Source organism: Sus scrofa, chromosome 16 (genome assembly GCF_054392235.1).
Source record: "Sus scrofa isolate SSC_HxYL_T2T_F1_AM1 chromosome 16, Sscrofa_HxYL_maternal_Yorkshire_Landrace_v2.0, whole genome shotgun sequence".
Taxonomy (NCBI): domain Eukaryota; kingdom Metazoa; phylum Chordata; class Mammalia; order Artiodactyla; family Suidae; genus Sus; species Sus scrofa.
Window position 1 is genome coordinate 38,495,661 of NC_139398.1, and position 22,907 is coordinate 38,518,567.

The window sequence follows — 22,907 nt, forward strand, 5'->3', positions numbered from 1 at the left end:
TGGTTGTTGGACTGTGTTCTGCTGTTTTCTTCCATTACAACTTTTTTTTTTTTTTTTGTCTTTTGCCTTTTCTACTTATTTATTTATTTATTTATTGTCTTTTTGCTATTTCTTTGGCCGTTCCCGCGGCATATGGAGGTTCCCAGGCTAGGGGTCCAATCGGAGCTGTAGCCACCGGCCTACGCCAGAGCCACAGCAACGCGGGATCCGAGCCGCGTCTGCAACCTACACCACAGCTCACGGCAACGCCGGATCGTTAACCCACTGAGCAAGGGCAGGGACCAAACCCACAACCTCATGGTTCCTAGTCGGATTCATTAACCACTGCGCCACGACGGGAACTCCCCATTATAACTTTTTTAAAACAGGCATTTCTATCATTAAAAGACAAATAAAAAAGGCAAAATCATGTAGGGATTTCTATTGTTAATGGTGAATATTGCTTTTTTTTTCCAAACAATCTTAGCCATGAAATAGCCTCATGAACAAAGTATAAAATATTGACAAGCTTTCTGAATGGAAAAAAATTGAACCAGGCAAAACTACATTAATTACAAATTATTCTAACAAAAGAACACTGTATTTATCTTGGGATACTTCTCAATGTTGCCAAAGATTATCTCAAAAATGTTTTCCAGAAAGAATTAAAAAAAAAAAACTTTCATATTTGCTGGCACTGGATCCAAGATAAAGACGATTAATAAATCTCATTTACCTTTTATAATTCCTCTGCACAAAAAGCAAAGATGAGGTAAAACAGCATTGAAGGTTTCTATATGACACCTCCACTATCACACACAAATTGAACTTAATAAAAATACTATTCACAAAGATTTATTCTCAACTTTGTAACAATATAATTATGACTCTTTTTATCCTTCAGAATCCAGACCTCCTACTGCAACAAAAATAAAATCTAAACCAGTTTTAGAAATAGAGCTCTCATTTATGTTCTCAAAAATAGGTACCCAAGTTTTGCTTGCTTCTAATAAATGACAACTGTGACTGAATTTCTTTGCTTTTGTGCTCTGAGGGTTATATACCCTTAGGAACACATTTCCAGGATACAATGCTGAGAACAAAACACTTTCCTTTATATTATTAGTGGTGATGATACTGGCCAGACAGAAAAGCTTAATAGCCCAGAGGCAGGATACATAGGTTCTCAGTTTGCCTTTGCTCTTAATTTTCTATTTGATTTTTATCAGAATAGGTGTGATCTCTGTAGAATTTGGTTTGTTTGTCTTTGGAAGAAAAACAATAAGACCTACCTCACAAGGGTATTGTAATGATAAAAAAGAGGCAGTAAACATGTAACTGCTTGGAGTTAAAAACATTTTATATATTCCAAGTATCATTATTATTAGAAGAATTAATGAATTCAACAATTAGTTATTGATTCCTCTTAATGCAACAGGCATGATTTCTCTCCATTTTATGACAGAGCCCCTGCCTCATGGAACTTATATTCTAGTGAAGAAAGGAGATGAAGAATCATCAGAAGAGGGGGATTCTGTTTTGTATAAGAGAGCAGTTGGGGAGAGAGCTTCTCTGGTGATCTGAGCAGAGACCTGAGCAAACTGTGGAAGTGAGCCATGTAGATACCTGAGGAAGAGCATTTCAAGCATAGGTAATAAAAAGTGTCAAGGCCCTGAGGCAGGAGGATGCTTGGGAACTTGCAGGAAGAGTTTGGCTGGAGCTCAGAGGGCAAGTGGGAGATTCCTATTAGATGGGACCAAACAGGTTATGGGATTGAAGATGACAAACTAGGGAGAGGCTTAGAGACAATGTGTAAGGACTTTAACTTGAATCTAAGGGAGATGGTGAGTGTGGAGGGTTTCTGAGCCCAGGTAGAAGTAATATGATAGGCTAGGGGTCGAATAGGAGCTGTAGCTGCTGGCCTATACCACAGCCACAGCAATGCCAGATCACTGGGCTACTAGGTGCCCTGATAAAACTTGGAGGATTCTAATACAAAGAGGAAGAAGGGGAGGTGGTTACTAAAGAGGACAATTAGATTCTCAGATTGTTTTCTTTCAAGTATTTTGCTGACATCTTTCTCACCAAAGCAAGGAGGGCTTTGATCAGGGAAAACAGAAAAAAAGAGAAAAAGGTAATTCTGAGATCTGAAACTTCCAGAAAAGGGCAGATGTGGGTGGGATGGTAGCACAGAGGTAGCTTTGGTGAGGATGCAGCATGGTATGGTATGATGAGCACAGGTGAGGCCAAACTGAGTGAAACTCCTAGCTCTGCCACACATGGACAAGTTTACCTGACAATCCCAGCCTTACTTCAGAGGGTCACTGAGAGGCTAGTAGATTCAGTATGTACAGTGAGGCCAGGCATGGGGACTTGCACCTCACAAGGACTCAAACTCCATATTTAGAGGGAAAAAAAAGAAGGACACGCTAAGAGATGAGAAGAAGCCTTAGAAAGAAGGTGGCTAGAGACTAAAATCTTTGCCCACTCCGCAATTTTGCCTGGAACCTTGATGACTAAGTTTAAATGAAAATTATGCTACAATGCCAGTTCGACACCAGTGCCTGCCATACATCTCCACAGGTGGTTTTGAGGCAATGGAAATGTTATGATGGTTACTCTAGAGAAAGACTAGTAGGCAGCCAGGTTTCAAATACCAGAAGCTGCTGGCTGGCTGCAAAGACTTGCAAGCAAAGAGTTTCCTTTGTCTGATTGAAACAATGCTTTTAAGGGTCAGGTAATGCTATGTTTATAAGGAACCTGCATCTATAACCCTAAAGATGAAGAAAAGGCACAAAAAGAAAAGCCGCCCCTGAAGACCAGTTGACAGTACCACCCACCTACAGAAAAACAAAACAAAACACGAACACAAATTAGTAGCACAAGAATACAAGATTCTATTTCTTTTCTCAGGTTTTAATCCTTCATTGCAAACTTTCTACTTTGGTGTCTATTTTCTCCCCCTAGGCTGATCACTTAACCATAAGGCAGCAGAAGGTCCCCGGCATGTCTCAAAAAACAAGTCATTAATTGGAAAGGCCACCAGGAGTTTAAAAAAAAAAACAAAAACCTCTCCTTTCTAACTCCTTTTCAGCCTCTACCACCCTTTAGGCAGACAAAAGATGCAGGAAAGACATGGTGAGGTCCCTGTGTTCCCATGAGCTGGGTCAGGAACAATGAGTCTGGGTGAACAATATACAGTAGCAATCAGATCATGGATAAAAAGTGAAGGGGGCAAGAAAAGAAACTACTGTTGGTTAGTTTTCAAGGTTATTGAACTACTAAGTGTGAATAAATCACTATTATTATTTTAATCACTAATATTTTTCATTAGATTGTTCAAATGAAAGTATCTAGGGAAAAACACCTAACTTTAATTCTGGTCTAAAACTCAAGGCCAATTTCCTCACTAAGAGAAGAGGAAATTCTAAAAAAAAAAAAAAAAAAAAAAAAAATCTTGCTTCTATGAAACACTTTAATAAGAGATTTCTTTTTTTCTTTCTTTCTTTTTTTTTTTTTTTTTTTTTTTTAGAGCCGCACCTGCGGCATATGGAGGTTCCCAGGCTAGAGGTCTCATCGGAGCTGTAGCTGCTGGCCTATGCCACAGCTACAGCAACGCCAGATCTGAACTGTGTCTGCAACCTACATTGCAGCTCATGGCAATGCCGGATCCTTAACCCACTGAGCAAGGCGAGGGATCAAACTGGCAACCTCATGGTTCCTAGTTGGATACACTTCTGCTGTGCCACAAAGGGGAACTCTGGGATTTCTAATCAGAAGTTTGAAACACCACTTTTCCTCCATCAGAAATTCTAGCTAAGGAGAAAGAAAAATTTTGGAAGTAAAAAAAAAAAAAGAAAGAAAGAGAATTTGCTAGATATAGGCCCAATGTTTTGAAAACAAATGCACAAAAATAATCTGAAATAAGTCGGACTTCAGTGCTTATGCATCAACATCAAAGTACAACAAAAGGAAAGTCGAAAAAGAGTTTTCTCCAAATAGCCAGGAAAAATTATTATGTTCCAGAAAAGATTTGGATTTGATTTGCATGCCTGGCATCCTTTTGCCTCTGAAATGAAGTATTTTGGATGCTTCTACAAGGCATTTCTCAGAAGTCACCTTCGTTGGTTTCATTTCTATTGTTCCATATTTATGCTTCACTGCTCACTTTTCACTGTTTACTAAATAATTTATGATAATTTCACATTTACTACACTTTTCACAATGAAACTGCTTTGTGGCACACATCACTCTGTAACAGAACTCCCCATGGGAAGCAAGTCAGATGTAAATCTGCCAGCTCCTAAGCTCTCTCACAATGCTGCCTCACTAAATAAAAAAGGGCAAACCAACTACCACTTCCACTCAAAATAGCAGGTCTCAAGGTGAGAACAGGAAGCTTTCGATTTAAAACTATATAAAGGAGAACGAACAAAGGGCATAGAGAGTAAAGAGGGTTCTTGGCCCCCAATATCAACTCTGCAAATCATCAGAAGCCCAGGGATTCAGGTTAGGCAGTCATTTAAGCTCAGCTGGTTCAAAGATAATGAGTTGGAATAAGTAAGAAAATCATATTGATAGCTCGATACATAGAAGAATGGCTTCTGGAGTCAGAGGTATTCAGGTCCAATCTCAGTTTCACTAGTTATGTGATCTCAGGCAAGTCACTTAACTTCTCTGAAGCTCTGTTTCTGGAACCATAAGAAGAACCTGTATCAAGTTCATGGGTTTATACAGGCAAATACACGCAAAGTGCTAAGAGTACTACTGGTGCAGAGTAAGCTCAGTGAATGGGAGCCATCACTATCGTAGGATGATATCATCATCAGCATCATTATCAAATGTTAAGCCCCATGAAGTCACTGATTATTGCCTACTTTTGGTCACTGCCAAATCCAGCAGTGCCCAGAACACAAGAGGCATTCAATAAACAGTCAATGACTTATCAAAATAAACACATAACATTTGTCAGAACAAGGACACTTGCTATCACCAAGTCTATCACTTCCTAACACCTTTTCAAAATGGCACCTCCACAGCTTTCATTAAGAGGCCGTATTATCCATTTGAATATACTGTGAAAAACCCATATCCTATTGTGCTATTCATTTTGCACAGAGATAGCAAACACTATAATCATCTTTAAACTTGAACCAACATACCTGCATCTGATTAAAGATGCTCTGCATCTTTAATCTTGAATCAACATACCTGCTCTTGAATCAACATACCTGCTTTTTTTTTTTTGAAATTGAAGTATAGTTGATTTACAGTGTTGTGTTAGTTTCAGGTGTACAACAAAGTGATTCAGTTATATATACACATACATCTATTTTTTTCAGATTCTTTTCCCTTATTTGTTATTACAAAATATTTGGTTCCCTGTGCTATACCGTAGGTCCGTGCTGGTTATCTATTTTATATATAGTAGTATGTGTATGTTAATCCCAAAGCTTTTTACCTTGATATAACTTTTACTTTTAATGTGTATATGAGGCAAATAATCAAACACCCTGATGTTTACTTCAAAGTTAAACAACCATTTAGCTCAATGATAATAAATAAAAGCTTTTATTTGTAACCTTTCTCTGTAAAATATAAATGCTATCAACTTGAGTGATTGAGAGAAAACAATAAAAACCACAGTCACGGAGTTCCTGTTGTGGCTCAGTGGTTAACGAATCTGACTAGGAACCATGAGGTTGAGGGTTCGATCCCTGGCCTTGCTCAGTGGGTTAAGGATCTGGCGTTGCCGTGAGCTGTGGTGTAGGTTGTAGATGCAGCTTGGATCTGGCATTGCTGTGGCTTTGGCGTAGGCTGGTGGCTACAGCTCTGATTAGATCCCTAGCCTGGGAACCTCTATATGCCGTGGGAGCAGCCCTAGAAAAGACCAAAAGACAAACAAACAAAAAAAACCCACAGTCACATGACTTGGTGTATAGGATTTCAGCATAGTGTGATTTTTTACAAATAGCCATCGTTACCTTTGCAGAATGCTCCATGGTGACCACCACTTTGGTTTTGGCACTGGACACTAGATCCATAGCCCCTCCCATTCCTTTCACCAGCTTCCCCTGCAAAACAGAAACGAAATAAGAAGCAATTCTCTTTCACTTTTTTAGTATGTGGCAGAACAAAATTGACCTGCAAGAAGAAGCCACTGGAATAAACACACATTGACCTTCACTGCTTGAACTTTATGACCTTAATATTCTGCTGTTCTATTACTCTATGGTGGAAGGATAAGTTTGGGACAAATATTACAACGTCACATTTTATTAAGCATAGCTAACAGTATTTTGCCAACAATATATTAGCAGTTAGCAGTCAGACAATTGGTGGATAAGAAAAATCATAAAAACCTTTCCAGAATTACGGGCACATTGCTATTACCACAATAATATGAGATTGAAATCCACACATCCTTGACATCCATTTCTTTCTTTTTAAACTTATAATTGACACCACTGAGTCTTCCCTCACAGACATTTTCTAAAGCACTCTCTTGGATTTCCTGCAGATTAAAAAGCCATTACATAGTAAACTAAGGCCTTAGTATTGTTTCCCTAGTAATGATTAATATGGAAGGTGTGTTTCTCTTTCTAAAACTTGGCATTTACCTTACTCTTAGAAAAATAAACCACACCAAAACAAAAATATATTTCTGTTAAGCAAAAACAAAAAACAGAAGCAGAATTCAGGATCCTTTCACCAGTACCATTCTATTTTTGTTCATCTGTCCAGCTCCTCATTCATTAAACATTTATCCACCTTCTATGTACCATATATCCTGCCTGAATAATTCCCACTGACTAGTCTGTCTCCTGGTTACAGAGTTTTGGAAAAAGTGTTCCCAGAGATGATGAAATAAATTCTTACTCAAGTAGATTGAGGAGAAATGTTTCTAACACTGAAACTTTCTGAAATTTTAATTTAATGCAAAATCCACTTGCTGATTTGACAGTAAACTCTTTCAGGGCTCTCAGCTCCTTTCCCATAATTTCATAGCCATAAGGAGATTAGGCAATGTGCTCACACCTGGCTTTAAAACATGGTCTCAATCCCCTGATTTCAGAGATATTTTAGAGGTCAATGAAACACTGCATGAACATGAATTAGATGGGCAGTATGAAAGAAAGGAGCAGGTAATTAGGATATTTTCATGGTTTGGAGCCTGCCACTAATCAACATGGGAGCTGGCAATGGCCGGGGCGTTGGGGGAAGGGTGTTATAGAGCAAGAAAGGAGTAGAAAAGTACAAAATTAGTCTGACTTCAGACATGTTAAGTTTGCCATGAAGCAGAATATCTATGTGGAAGTATCTATTTTATATTTCTGTAAGCCATGCCTTCATCCTTAGTTGGCTTCAATTTTAATGAGTTAGGTACCAGGTCATGATATTTCTCTAGAAAACACTGATACTTTATAGAATAAAATATGGATAAGTTAGAGATGGAAGTAATGAATGTCTATCATAAACTCCAATTCTAGGGAAGTTTGAGATTTTTTAAAACATCAAAAAATACTAAAATGGAGTTCCCGTCGTGGCGCAGTGGTTAATGAATCCGACTAGGAACCATGACGTCACAGGTTCGGTCCCTGCACTTGCTCAGTGGGTTAACTATCCGGCGTTGCCGTGAGCTGTGGTGTAGGTTGCAGACACGGCTCGGATCCCGCGTTGCTGTGGCTCTGGCGTAGGCCGGTGGCTATGGCTCCAATTCAACCCCTAGCCTGGGAACCTCCATGTGCCGCAGGGGCGGCCCAAGAAATAGCAAAAAGACAAAAAAAAAAAACAAACTAAAATTAGTCCACTTTAAAATGTCTCAACCAGCTATGGTAAGAACATCCAGCCAGTCTCAGCTTCCACAGATAATGAGGCAGACTAATGTAAGTGCTAGAAGAATGAGGAAGCCAAGGAAAACCAGAAACTAAACAAGTGTGTTAAAAATTCCTTATATTAGGGAGTTCTCATCGTGGCGCAGTGGTTAATGAATCCGATTAGGAACCATGAGGTTACAGGTTCAATCCCTGCCCTTGCTCAGTGGGTTAAGGATCTGGCGTTGCCGTGAGCTGTGGTGTAGGTCGCAGACACGGCTCAGATCCCGCGTTGCTGTGGCTCTGGTGAAGGCCGGCAGCTACAGCTCCGATTCAACCCCTAGCCTGGGAACCTCCATATACCACGGGAGTGGCCCAAGAAATGGCAAAAAGACCAAAAAAAAAAAAAAAAAAAAAAAATCCTTACATTAGAACCCTCCTGCACTGTTGGTGGGAATGTAAACTGGTACAGCCACTATGGACAACAGTTTGGAGATACTTTAGAAATCTATACATAGAACTTCCTTATGACCCCACAATCCCACTCTTGGGCACATAGCCAGACAAAACTTTACTTAAAAGAGACACATGAACCCGCATGTTCATTGCAGCCCTATTCACAATAACCAGGACATGGAAACAACCCAAATGTCCATCAACAGATGATTGGATTCGGAAGATGTGGTATATATACAAAATGGAATACTACTCAGCCATAAAAAAAGAATGGCATAATGCCATTTGCAGCAACATGGATGGAACTAGAGAATCTCATACTGAGTGAAATGAGCCAAAAAGACAAAGACAAATACCATATGATATCACTTATAACTGGAATCTAATATCTAGCACAAATGAACCTTTCCACAGAAAAGAAAATCATGGACTTGGAGAATAGACTTGTGGATGCCTGATGGGAGAGGGAGGGAGTGGGAGGGATCAGGAGCTTGGGGTTACCAGATACAACTTAGAATAGATTTACAAGGAGATCCTGCTGAGTAGCATTGAGAACTATGTTTAGATATTCATATTGCAACAGAACAAAGGGTGGGGGAAAAAATGTATACATGTAAGGATAACTTGATCCCCTTGCTGTACAGTGGGAAAAAAACAATTCCTTATATTAAAAAAAAAAAAAATCCTTGAAAGATTACGCAGTCAAAAAAAGAACAAAATAGTGCCATTTGCAGCAACATGGATGCACCCAGAAATTATGAGACTAAGAGAAGTAAGTCAGAGAAAGACAAATATCATATAAGATAACTAATATGTGGAATCTCACAAAAAATGATACAAAAGAACTTATTTACAAAACAGAAAAAGAATCAAAGATTTTGAAACAAAACTTAGGGTTACCAAAGGGGAAACGTTGGGAGGAGGGATAAATCAGGAGTTTGGAAATAACATATACACACTACTATGTATACAAAAGGTAAGTAACAAGGAAGGACCTACTGTGTATCACAGGGAAATCTACTCAATACTGCATAATAACCCATATGGGAAAAGGATCTGAAAAGGAATGGACATAGGCATATATACAACTGATTCACTTTGCTGAACACCTGAAACTAACACAGCATTGTAAGTCAACTGTACTCCAGGAAAATTTAATAAAATAAAAAAAAAATAATTCCTTGAATTAGAATATATCAAATGCAGATTTTGTCCCCATGACACAGTGATTACGGGTCAAAGCTTATGACAGTCTCTAACAGGAAGCGTGTCCATTTTAGTTGAATACTGAATTACACATTTTAAGTCATCGTCAATTATTTAAGAAATATTTACAGGGCACCCAACGGGTATGAAACACTGTGCTGACAGGAACATAAAGAGCTAAAAAATATGTTGGAAGAACCGTCTCTTTATTTCTATTAAAAAGAACTTTATCTCTTAAAGTAAATGAAGAGCCTTCGTCCTCATAGATTCTAGGGGATCTAATGTTTTGTCCTTAAAGCACACGCTACAAATTTCAAAGCACTATTCTGATAGTTAAATATTTGTTTCTGAGAATGAGAAAGGCATAAAACTAGGTGCAGAACACTTAAGATCATTCTATTAACACAGTGTGTGACATTGGCAAAATACCAAATACCTTTGAATTTAGGCCCATTATCTTTAAGCCAAGAATAAGACCTCTGCCCTATCATAACGCAGTTGTGAGGAACGGATGAGTTAATGTATAACAATGTGGAGTAAGTAAAGTTTACAAATTTACTGACTCATATTTTCAGTCAATTCAGTTTACTGGGTGTCTACTATGAGCCTGGTATCGAACTGGGTATTAGAACTAGAGATTATCAAGACAAGCTTCTTTTCCTCATAAACATCATCATTGGGGAAGGGAAAGCATCCATGAATAATTAAAGAGACCTGAACCAATTTTCTCTCTCTAAAGGAAGCATTCCTCACTTCTCCCTTATCCCCAAGGCAAAGCTAAGTGCCCTTTCCCTGTGTCCCTGCACTATTCAGTACATAATTCTCTCTCTCTTTTTGACCATGCCCAGGTGGAAGTTCCAGGGCTAGAAATCAAACCTGCACCACAACAGTAACCAAAGCCACAGCAGTGACAGCGTGGATCCTTAACTGGTTGAGCCACAAAGAACTCCCTCGATATGTAATTCTACCCCAGTAAATTTCAACTTTTTCCTTCTCTTTTATCATTGTCTTTTCTTTTTCTTTCTTTTTTCTTTTTTTTTTTTTCTTTTTTTTTGGCATTATAGGTCCTTGGGTGAATGAGTAGATGAATGGCTTAACCTAACATAGGTATGTTCAAGTTCTAGCAGAGAACTAAGAAGGCAACTGCTAACTGTGCCTGGGAGGCAGGAATGGGAGGGAGAAACACAGGGGGATTTCACAGAAAAGGTGTTTCACAAAAGCAGTCTGCCATATGAGAGAGAGAACAGCAGTGGCTCCTAGTAGAAAGCATTTCTAGCATAACTGGAAAACGTTCAAATATTTGGTTTTCAGAAGTAAGTTCATTGTATCAGAAAAAGAAAATAAAGAAGCTCTCCCCATTTCAATTCCCAAGTGATTTCTAAAACAGGATTAATTGCTTAAGGAAAACAATGCATTCTATCTATTCCAGGAGAAAAAAAACAGGGTTATATAAGACATAATCTTTGAATTAAGTGGGAAATTCAAAACTGCCTCTCAACACAACTCAGCTGGCATTCTTTTGGACACAACTGCTCTCCCAGACCTCTACTGCAGTTGGGGTAGACATGTTCTAGACAATGGAAGAGAGGGAGATAATATCCATGGTTTTCAAGCTCTGGCCCATAAAAACCTTTCTCATGCTCCTCCGCCTTCTGCATTTGGACACTGACATCCAAGAGGACCTCAATGGCTCAGTGGATAACGAATCCGACTAGGAACCATGAGGTTGCGGGTTCAAACCCTGGCCTTGCTCAGTGGGTTAAGGATCCGGCAATGCTGTGGCTCTGGCGTAGGCCGGTGGCTACAGCTCCAATTCAGCCCCTAGCCTGGGAACCTCCATATGCTGCAGGAGCGGCCCAAGAAATGGCAAAAAGACCAAAATAAATAAAAATAAAAATAAAAAAACAAGAGGACCTTAAAGATGACCAAGCCTTCCTCAGCCTGGATCCTTAAATGACCATGTGTGGCAGAGCCCACCAACACAGAAACACATGGCATTGCTCATTATGAGTGAAAAATAAATATACAGGGTGCTGAGTCACTGAAATCAGAGGGCTTATTTGTTAGAACAGCTGGTGTGACTAATACAATGATGTGGGGCCCAAATGAGTTCGAAGGAAGAGAGAATTCAGTGTAGAACTGGAACTCACTGTTACAGCTGTACAACACAGAGGGGTCCTAAGCAGGCCTCTTAAGTAGTCGTCTTATCACTGCTCCTCAAGGGAGGTGACTATACCAGACACTGTCCTCCACCCCGTCATTTACCTCTCTACCCAAATGTCCAACACACTGCTTGACATTTTACAGAGATGAGATACAGATCTCACCTCTATCTTCATCTACCTCCCAGAAATCCAACATCCTATTCAACATACAAAATGAAAAGCTAATAAAACAGAGCGGTTAAGGAACTAAAAATATACCTTTAAATAAATCACAAGAGTGAAAGTGATACTTGCAAAAAAAAACTAGCCCTATAATGAAGAAGAGATTCTGGGCAAGATTGAAGCACTGGACCAAGGTGACATAAAGCATCGCTTTCTTTAAAACCTCATCAGCATCAGCAAACATACATTTCTTGAATGGGGCAACTTTAGTTCTGAAACGTATTCTGGCTAGCAAAATGGAGGGAACACTGCTGGATACTCACTTCATGGCCAACTCATCTTTTTGTAGTTAAGGATGGGCTCTGACATCAAATACGGAAAGGATACTACAATAAAATAAACTTGAGCAAGGCCTATTATGACAGTTACAACACTTTTCTAAAAAGATAATGACTCAAGCATGATCCTCCATTCACAAATATTTTCAAGGTCTATTAGAAACAAAGAACTAAAACAGAAGTTAGGAATAAAAAATGAATATGACTATCTACCTTTTTACTAAAAAATATATTTAAACTAAAATCAATACCTTAAATATATTTTATTTACTTTGATTCTATTTCCTAATATCAGAATTGTAATAATACAATAAAATTTCAAAAACTTCAATTCATTAAGGTATAGATATTAGACTCATAAAGATATAGTGATTCAAGTTTTAAATATGAGCTTTGGTGATAAAATGAATACATCTGAACAGTCCTGTGAAATTCCATTTAAAATAAAATATATGGAGTTACCGTTGTGGCTCAGCAGTAATGAGTCCAACTAGTATACATGAGGATGTGAGTTTGATCTCTGGCCTTGCTCAGTGGGTTAATGATCTGGCTTTGCCGTGAGCTGTGCTATAGGTTGCAGACATGGCTCAGATCCTATGTTGCTATGGCTGTGGTATAGGCTGGCAGTTGCAGCTCTGATTTGACCCCTAGCCTGGAATATCCATATGCCACAGGTACAGCCCTAAAAAGCAAAAATAAAATATAAAACACACTGATTCTTGCCATCTTTATCATTAATATTTAAATAGTAATGGCTTATTTGCATATTTGTTACCTATAAATATTCTGCTTTTAAGTGAGAAATAATGTACAATCTATAGACACAATTTTTAAAGCATTTTTTTAAATTTGTTTTTTATTTTCTTGTCTTTTTAGGGCCTCACCCGTGGCACAGGGAAGTTCCCAGGCTAGGGATTGAATCGGAGCTGTAGCTGCTGGCCTATACCACAGCCACAGCAATGTGGGATCCAAGCAGCATCTGTGACCTACACCACAGCTCACGGTAACATCAGATCCTTAACCCACTGAGCAAAACCAGGGATCTAACTCTCATCCTCGTGGATCCTAGTCAGGTTTGTTAAACACTAAGCCACGATGGGAACTCCAGTAAAGCATTTTATACTAATGCTATGTGCCCCACTGGAAAATGTGAATCAAGTGGAAGAAAAAGAGAAAGACAGCTGTAGAGTGATTTATTAATAAAACTAGGGCTTGTTGTTCAATATTAAACACCAAAAACATTAAGTACCACCTCAATCCAAACGTAAGCCTCTTTATTTCTGTCTCACGTCCCCATTATTAAAAAATGCTCTATGAAAGAAAAGGGCCTCTAAACGTGTTCCTAGCTAAAGAACAAGAGTGAGGGAGTTCCTGTCGTGGTGAAGGGGAAACGAATCCAACTAGGAACCATGAGGTTTTGGGTTTGATCCCTGACATCACTCAGTGGGTTAAGGAGCTGGCGTTGCCATGAACTGTGGTGTAGGTCACAGACTCGGCTCAGATCCTACATTGCTGTGGCTGTGGCAGCTGTGGCATAGGGAGGAAGCTGTAGCTCCAATTTGACCCCTAGCCTGGGAACCTCCATATGCCACGGTTGTAGCACTAAAAAGCAAATAAATAAATACATAAATATTTTTTTTTAAAAAAAAAAGGACAACAAGAGTGAGGGAAAGTATAAAACATAAAATACACATTGCTTAAATACAAAGAGAGAGGTTATAAAAGATTCACAATTTCCATAGTTATGCAAAGTTATAACAAAGATACAAAATATTTTCCTTTTCTGTTACACTTTATATTCATAACCAAGATAAATGTGATTTCCTTTCCTTACAAAAATTAATTGTATTGTCTAGGACAGGTGAATTGATCATGTAAACTGATTAACAAATACCTAGAAATATAATAATTGTCTCTATTAACAAAATTGCTTATAATAAATATCAGTTATCGATCATAACACGGGATGAAAAGAAAAGTACATCAAAAAAAGCAGTATGTGGATAAACTCAAAATTTCATGTTAGTAAGCTCTCTTGCTCCTGGTCTCTGTTTCATCAACATCCCCTCCCTCCATCTCCTCCACATACTCCCAACCCCCACCCATAGATCCGTTCTATAGATTCTTCAACACATTGAAATCTGACTTCTGCCTTGACCATGCCCTTGAAGTGAGAACTACCCAGTCCAGTCTCTAACATTTAATCATTTGATTCAGTAGACACTTTCTGGGTTTATTTTATATATTCCTGGACTTTCTTACTATGTTTTACACAGCATTTCACCAACTTCTTCAAACTCTCTATACTCACGGGTTTCCATGGTACAAGAGGCTCTCAGGCTCCTTCCTAAAGCATCCTTTTTCCCCCACCAGCTTTATGTGTTGGCCCACTTAAGAGCTCTGTCCTTGGCCTCCTGCGCTTGTCCCTACTTGTTCTCCAAGAGTGCCTTCGTCTACTCTCGTGATATAAACCACCCTTGTCTTTGAGGTTTCTAAAATATTTCTAGCTCAGATCTTTCTTCTGCATTTCAGATTTCATTATCCAAAAGCTTCCCAGTCTTCCTACAGCACAATCTGCTGGCTGATTTCCAAATCATTTTCTCTCGTCCCTGGGCATACAGGCCACATTTCCCAGCCTTCCTTGAAGTTAGGGTTAGTTATGTGAGTAAGTTCTGACCAGTGGAATGGGGTGAAAATGATACGTAATACTTTCAGAGCTGGACCATAAAACTTTCCAAGAGCAATACTCCTTGTTCCTCCCCCTTTCTTCAAACTACATGTTGAAAATGGTGCAGCCGCAGGAAAGAATCTCAGTCCCTCAATTACTGCACAGAAGAGAGGTGTCTGCTAATCAGGGATACTTACTTTGGTTCTACAAGAGTTGGAAAGAAAAAAATTTCTATTACATTATGTTAATTATTCATGCCTCAACTCAGTAGGTCCAAACGAAATTAAGCATCTTTATCAAGGCAATTCTCATACACCTACTGATTTCCTGTTTCAGTTAGTAGCCAACCAACCACCCACCTCAAGGTCCAGGTCAGAAACTGTTTTACCTCCTTCATTATCTATGTACAATCAATGAGTCATTCAATTATAAAGGACTCATATTTTTCCCAACATTTCTTGAACTTGACCATTTCTCACCCTAGATAAATCCTTATAACTTTTCCATAGGGTGTTGTAACAACGTCCCTACTAGTCAACCCATGTTCACCCTTGTCTCTCTTCAATCTTTCCAACCCACAACCACAAAAATAATCTCCCCAAAATGAGCATTTTATGTCATTCCTCTGCTTACAACTTTTCATTAGTTCCCTAGTGCTTTGGAGTAAAGTCCAAGCAACTCACTCAGCCTGCCATGCAAAGCCTTTGACAACCTGGCCATGACCTTCCTCATCTCCTTATACGCTGGCTCCCATTTGTATGCCAGGAATAGTGAGTTGCTTATCTACAGCATATGGCTGCACACTGTGCTGTGAGTCCTGCCTTTGTTCTATCAAGTGTACTCCAGCTTGCCCGTTACTATCAAATTATGACTCTCCCAGGAAGCATCCACATGCCTCTGTCCCACCCCATCAACAAGATTAGATTAGGGACCTACCTCTCAGGGGTGCTCAAACAGTATCCTCACTTATCTCCATTGCTGAACCTGCCACCTGACCTGCATTACAAGCAGGGGCTGATGTTCTACCGGCAAGGAATAATGAGACCATCCAGGTAGTTATAATCAAAATTCTTCCTCATAAGAGGCATCCTACCTCCTGCCAACACCGTTTAACCAACACTTGTCATGCCTACCACCAGCACCTAGCAACTTTAAACACAGTAGCAGGCTTCCAAGTCCTACCAGCCATGACTACCATAAGTTCTGACTGATCACATCTATTCTGATTAATCAGTACCTGTGCACTAAAGAACTAAATTAACTTCAAATAGGAAAAATGAATCCTGATCCTAGCTATTAACTATACTGATTCTCTTATTTTGTAAAAGTATAAACACCACTCAGTAGGGTCTCCATACTTCACTTTTGAAACCTCGCCATTCCAAATAAAGAAAAATATCCTAATGTACATAAAATTGATTGTAAGTCACTCCACCTTTGTATAGGAAATTGATAAGCATTTATTAAGTGAATAGTTAACAGTATAAAACTTTCATATTTTCTTTTCCTAAGGTATAATCAATGGTGATGAAATTCCTTTTGGTTATAAATGAGACATTTTGCATATGTTAATTTCTTTGTACAGGGTTAGAAAGACTGACACTGATTTCTCTTTTGGCTGGACTAATAAAACAGAAAGCAAAAGAAAAATCTGTGCTATTTTTAGGTCTGTTTTGAAGCTGTAGTTTCAGTTTTCATTGTCTATTCATAATTCTGCAGAGATGAAAACAAACATCAAATAACCTGGCTAGATGAGTTCCTTGTTTTATCAGGCCTCCTACAGAAGACATCAATGCAAAAAGTTTGAGTAAGCACTCCAGGTTAGATTATAAGGAGATTTGTTTTTATTTAAAATGATTAATCATTGTTATAAATAAGTTATTTAATTGAATTTATTAATACAACTAAGCACAGGTGGTTCTGGTTCTGTACATTATCCAGGAACAGAATAAGTACAATATTTAAAATTCCAAGGATAAGTTATTTTCTGCATTAATAACTTCTCCCTTCCATTTGGTCACTGAGAGAAATGTAGCAGGATCATATGAAACTGCCCCCACATGACTATGTGTGACCCACCGACACAGGAACTTCACATGGTTGGTGCAAACACATGTTCTAATAGTGGGAACGCAGAGCTCATTTATTATCACACAGAATTTTTAAGGGCTTATATTATTTTTAGGAAATCCCTAGGTAATCAACAGAAATGACAGCTAAAATACAAATGGAAGTTAACAATTAATCATTTTTATGTGTCTCATGTACTAAAGTATATCAATACCCCCTCAAACACTCAACGCACATGCAGTATGAAGTTACTGCTGTTTCTTTTGGAAACAGTAAATAGTCTTTCTCAGAAATTTTATTATCTGATTCTTCAAAGGGAGTGTGGGTTGGTTGAGATGAAGTGGGGGAAGTGAGCACTAGAACCACAGGCAGAAGCACATTTGCTCCATCACCTCCTCCCACTGTCTGCAAAGCTCTAAAGAGCACAATTACAGAATTATTATAATTACACTGCCATCTCTGACAGCTGGATGGAATTTTCAGAGAGAGACACAATAACTAAAAGAATGTTATTAAGGAATACATCAAAATCATTACCAGTGTTTTTATCTACAGTGGAAAAGACCAAAAAATAATGTACAAGACAATTTAAAAGTTAAACACACATACACTTAAGAGCAACTGAGAAAGAGTTATATGCATCCTAAATGTACATGCTCTATTAATAAAGTTATAGGGTCAGATGAAAGAATATAAAATCATTTTGATTCTACATCAAATTAATAAGCCCTCTGTTTATTCCCAGGGTGTCTTCTAGATTCAGCTGACAGCATAGTTTAATGTCTACCCAGAATTTTCAGCTATGAACATTCATGCAAAATTGATAACCCTTTGGCTGTTGGTGGAGAGACTTTTCATCATTTTCCTTCTACGCAAATCCTAATCTGTAAAATAGGTACTAAGTGTCTTTCACATGTGAAGACAGTTTTCACCTCCGGTTTTCTTGGAAAGCACACCCCAACTTTGGGATCTGGGAAATTGTGTGCAACATGTTTCCACAAAGATTCAGATTCTGGGGCCATTATGAGTTCTGAGCCCCAAGAGAGAGAAGCACATCATTACTGTAAGAATGACCCACTTCTGGGACCCACACAGAATGCTAAGGAGCCATGCCACTGTGGGAAGGTCCTAGTATCAAAGGAATTAGAAGGTTTTAGAAACCAAAGATACAATTTCTCCTCTAAAGACCCTGGAACTGAGCGTTCATGGAAGATAAAATGGCTCCTCCTCAAACTAGGGTGAATGAGGAAGACACCAAGAACTTTTTAAAACATTAAGGAGTCCCATCATGGTGCAGCACGTTAAGGATCTGGTGTTGTCTCTATAGTGGCTTGGGTCACTGCTGAGGTACACCTTCAATCCCTGGCCTGGCACATTGGGTTATGTATCCAGCATTGTCACAGCTGTGGCATAGGTCACAGCTGCAGTTTGGATTCGATCACTGGCATGGGAACTTTCATATGCCGTAGATGCAGACAAAAAAAAAAAAAAAGTGTTTTGTTTTTTTCTTTTATTTTTTTCCACTGTACACCATGGGGACCTGTACACATAATTTTTCCTCCCAATGTCATGTTGCAATGTTAAGTATCGAGACATAGTTCTCAGTGCTACACAGCAGGATCTCATTGTAAATCCATTCCAAGGCAATAGTTTGCATCCGTTAACCCCAAGCTCCTGATCCCTCCCACTCCCTCCCTCTTCCCCTGGGCAGCCACAAGTCTATTCTCCAAGTCCATGATTTTCTTTTCTGTGGAAAGGTTCATTTGTGCTGTATAATAAATTCCATTTATAAGTGATATCATATAGTATTTGTCTTTGTCTTTCTGACTTATTTCACTCAGTATGAGAGTCTCTAGTTCCATCCATGTTGCTGCAAATGGCATTATGTCGTTCCTTTTTATGGCTGAGTAGTATTCCATTGTGTACATATACCACATCTTCCCAATCCAATCATCTGTTGATGGACATTTGGGTTGTTTCCAAGTCTTAGCTATTGTGAATAGAGCTGCAATGAACATGTGAGTGCATGTGTCTTTTTAAAGGAAAGTTTTGTCCAGATATGTGCCCAAGAGCGGGGTTGCTGGGTCATACGGTAGTTCTATGTACAGTTTTCTAAGGTACCTCCATACTGTTCTCCATAGTGGCTATACCAGCTTACATTCCCACCAACAGTGCAGGATGGTTCCCTTTTCTCCACACTGCCCCCCTCCAGCATTTGTTATTTGTGGACTTATTAATGATGTCCATTCTTAGTGGTGTGAGGTGGTATCTTATGTTTATTTTTTATTGTTTTTTTGGGGTTTTTTTTTTTGTTTTTTTTGTTTTTTTTGGTCTTTTTGCCATTTCTTGGGCCGCTCCTGAGGCATATGGAGGTTCTCAGGCTAGGGGTCAAATTGGAGCTGTAGCTGCAGGCCTACACCAGAGCCACAGAAACGTGGGATCCGAGCCACATCTGCAACCTACACCACAGCTCACTGCAATGCCAGATCATTAACCCACTGAGCAAGGCCAGGGATCGAACCCACAACCTCATGGTTCCTAGTCGGATTCGTTAACCACTGAGCCACGATGGGAATTCCATCATGTTTTTTTAATTTAGGAAACAAACAAACAAACGTTGAAACAGGTTAAAAAAAAATTATTTCAGGGAACCTGCCATAAAGTTAGTATTATTTATTCTCCTGTGGGCTCAGGCCTCCTCCCAGGTTCCCAATTTGTGGCACACAGCTCCCTAGCCCTTCAGGATGTCTCCACACAGAGTCAACCCTGGTCCTCTCCCCAGAACTGACCTCTGGAGCCTGAGTCTCAGCACCCAGCACCTGCCCTAGCATCTCAGGCCATGGTGTCCAAGGGTGGTGTTACCAATAGTTTGTACAGCTCTCTCTCTGCTTTGCTCTCCTCAATCTGGCTGCTGCACCTCTCTCCAAGGCTTTGAGGTCCCTCCGTCTTGGCTGATCTCCCCAACAGCTGGGAGAGAAGCTGGTTGGCTCCCCAGGGTTTGGATTCCTTTCCTCTTTCACAGTTCCCTCTCAGGAGTGCTGGTCCCATCCTGATTCTTTTTTTTTTTCCTTCCTCTTTTCTCTCCCTCTATCTTTCTTCCCTTTTGTTCTACTCAGTTATGTGGAATGTTCCTTGCCCTTTTTGGAGGTTTAAGTTCTTCTGTTAGCATTCAGTAGATGTACTATGCGAATAGTTCTACATGTAGATTTTTTTTTTTTAAATGTATTTGTGGGAGAAGGTGAGTGCAGTCACTGTTGGGGATGGCAAGAGAAGGGGCAGACCGCTATAGGAATATTTTTCTCTGTGCACATGCAGGCTCTCAGGCAGTGGAATACCTCTTGTGTGGGCTACAGGTGATGGGGCACCTCTTGGAGGGCTATGGGCAGCTTGGTACCTCTTACATGGGCTACAGGTGGTGGGGGCAAACTGCCACAGCCGTCTCAGACTTCAGAGATGATTTTGGCCCACACCAGTAGAGGTCTGTGAACAGGCAACATCTGCAGCCCCAATCACCTCAAAGTTCCACACAGAGGAGGGCACTGCAGCCAGAGTACCATGCATTACTGCTTTCACTCCCCTGGGAATGCACACATCTTGCTGCTACCACTGCGAAACATTCTGGGCTCCACATACACCTGTCTGAGGATCACTGCAACTTTCCAGGGCCCTGTAAGCAGGAGCAGCCTGTGCCACCTCCCTGCAGGTCCTCACTACTGTCAGGGACCCAGAAACCAAGCACTGGCTACCAGCCCTGCCCACTGCCTCTATCTCCCTAGAAGCACACACCGCCATACACCAGCACTCCCTATCAAGGGGATAGCAGCTTGTACACACTGCAGAAAGAGACAGCAAGCATCCAAAGCAAAAGCAGCCTTCACGCCAAAATAATAATAATAATAATAATGAGCCCTCATAAAATACCCATGGGCCCTCTCGCATATAAATAGCCCTCCAAGACTACAGTACTTGTTTTCCCTAAACTCACAGAATAAGAAAAATATAAGCAAAAATGCAGAAGATCAGGAACCAGTCCCAGTTAAAATAACAGAAGAATTCCCCTGAAGGAGCAAACACTGAAACAGTCCTCTGCAGTCTACCAGACACCAAGTTCAAAAAGGAGATAGTGAAAATACTGAAGAAATTAAGAGCGAATATGAAGGAATTAAGAGAAGAAATGAACAGTAATGCATATTACTTTAAAAAGGAACTAGAAAACATAAGGAGGAGCCAAGAAAAACTAGAAAATTCATTTGCAGAGATGCAAGCTGAGTTAAGGGTGCTGAAGAGCTGAATGAACAATGCAAAGGAATGAATTAGTGACTAGAGAAGGTGTGGAGAAAAGGGTACCTACCCTCCTACACTCTTGGTGAGAATGTAAAGTGGTACAACCACTGTGGAAAACAGTATGGAGGTACCTCAGAAAACTAAATATAGAATTACCATATGATCCAGCAGTCTAACTTCTGGGCATACATCTGGACAAAACTTTCATTAAAAAGGGCACTTGCACTGCTGTGTTCACTGGAGCATTATCCACAATAGCCAAGACATGGAAACAACCTAAATGTCCATCAACAGAAGAATGCGCTAAGAAGATGTGGTACATATATACAATGGAATACTACTCGGCCAAAAAAAAAAAAAAGGACAAAATAATGCCATTTGCAGCAACATGGATGGAACTAGAGATTCTCATACTAAGTGATAACAATCAGAAAGAGAACAACAAATACCATATGACTTCACTTATATCTGGAATCTAATATATGGCACAAATGAACCTATCAATACAAAAGAAACAAACTCATGGACATGGAGAACAGACTTGTGGTTGCCAACGGGGAAGAGGAGGAAGTGGGATGGACTGGGAGTCTGGAGTTAGTACATGCAAACTATCGCATTTGGAGAGAATAAGCAATGAAATCCTGCTGTATAGCACAAGGAACTATATATCCAATCACTTATGATGGGACATGATGGAAAACAATGTGAGAAAAAGAACACACACACACATATATATATGATCACTTTGCTGAATAGCAGAAATTGACTATAAGAAAATTTTTAAAATAAAGTTAATATTATTGAAAAGATACATAATGAGGGAAATTAAGGAAGCACTAATTTCTATCTTTTTATCTTTCCAAGTCAACTATGCCAGAGGAAGCAAGGGGCAGGAGAGGGGTTTGGAACTGGGACTGAAAATGAAAAGTGAAGTGTCTTTTTAAAAAGTAACAGAGTTCCCGTCATGGCTCAGCAGTTAATGAACCCAATTAGCATCCATGAGGATGTGGGTTCGATCCCTGGCCTTGCTCAGTGGGTTAAGGATCTGGCGTTGCTGTGAGCTGTGGTGTTGGTTGCAGACACGGCTCGGATCTGGCATTGCTGTGGCTCTGGTGTAGGCTGGCAGCTGTAGCTCCAATTGGATCCCTAGCCCAGGAAACTCCATATGCCCAAGGTGTGGCCCTAAAAAGCAAAAAAAAAAAAAAAAAAAAAAAAAAAAATCAAATCAATGTATAAGCAAAAAAACTTGATTATTTCAGGCCCACTTTCTACGGATCCTAAGCTGAGGTACATTTTAAATCCAATACATTCTCAAGTAAGTAACAAGAGCTGTGGTTAAGTGAGAATAATTTATTCTTTTTGGTGGCACAACACTCTGCAGAAGAAATGACCTCATTCACATTCATCTGGAACTCAGGAATGGCCAATATTTGCAGCTGGGATGTACTCGCTAAAAAGATTTTCATTCCCAAGAATGCTCTTTTTTTTTTTTTTTTTTTGGCACCATATTTAGAAGGAAAGATATTCTCCTGGTAAGATACATTCAGGAAGGAGTTGCTTTTCTCCTCTAACCTCAGTGAGCAGGTCTAAAATAGAAAGTTGTTTATCTTTATTTATTATTCAAAATTGTACTAGTGTGGGTTCACATGCATACAGACATTACTCGGCTCTGCCCATTGAGAAGGACCAGAAGCAATAACATCCCAACAGCAACAAGCACACTCAACACCCAGATCTCAGTTTCAAATACCATTCTCAAATAAAA

At 39.5% G+C, this 22,907-nt stretch overlaps 1 protein-coding gene and 1 long non-coding RNA gene across 13 annotated transcripts in view; both read right to left on the reverse strand.

Annotated features, from left to right (window-relative positions):
- The window catches only part of OXCT1 (3-oxoacid CoA-transferase 1), a 147,672-nt gene that overhangs the window by 22,910 nt on the left and 101,855 nt on the right, over positions 1-22,907 (reverse strand). For all 12 annotated transcript variants that reach the window (XR_014830732.1, XR_014830730.1, XR_014830731.1 and 9 more), the window contains 1 exon segment: positions 5,964-6,053. Coding sequence is in view for 7 of the 12 variants with exons in the window: in XM_085001591.1 (XP_084857717.1) it covers positions 5,964-6,053 (90 nt within the window). In the remaining 5 variants the exon portion in view is untranslated.
- LOC146395519 (uncharacterized) lies at positions 10,452-18,350 on the reverse strand. The gene is made up of 2 exons (XR_014831279.1): positions 16,532-18,350; positions 10,452-13,028 (listed from the first exon to the last, which is right to left on the reverse strand). It is a non-coding gene; the product is annotated as an uncharacterized LOC146395519 (long non-coding RNA).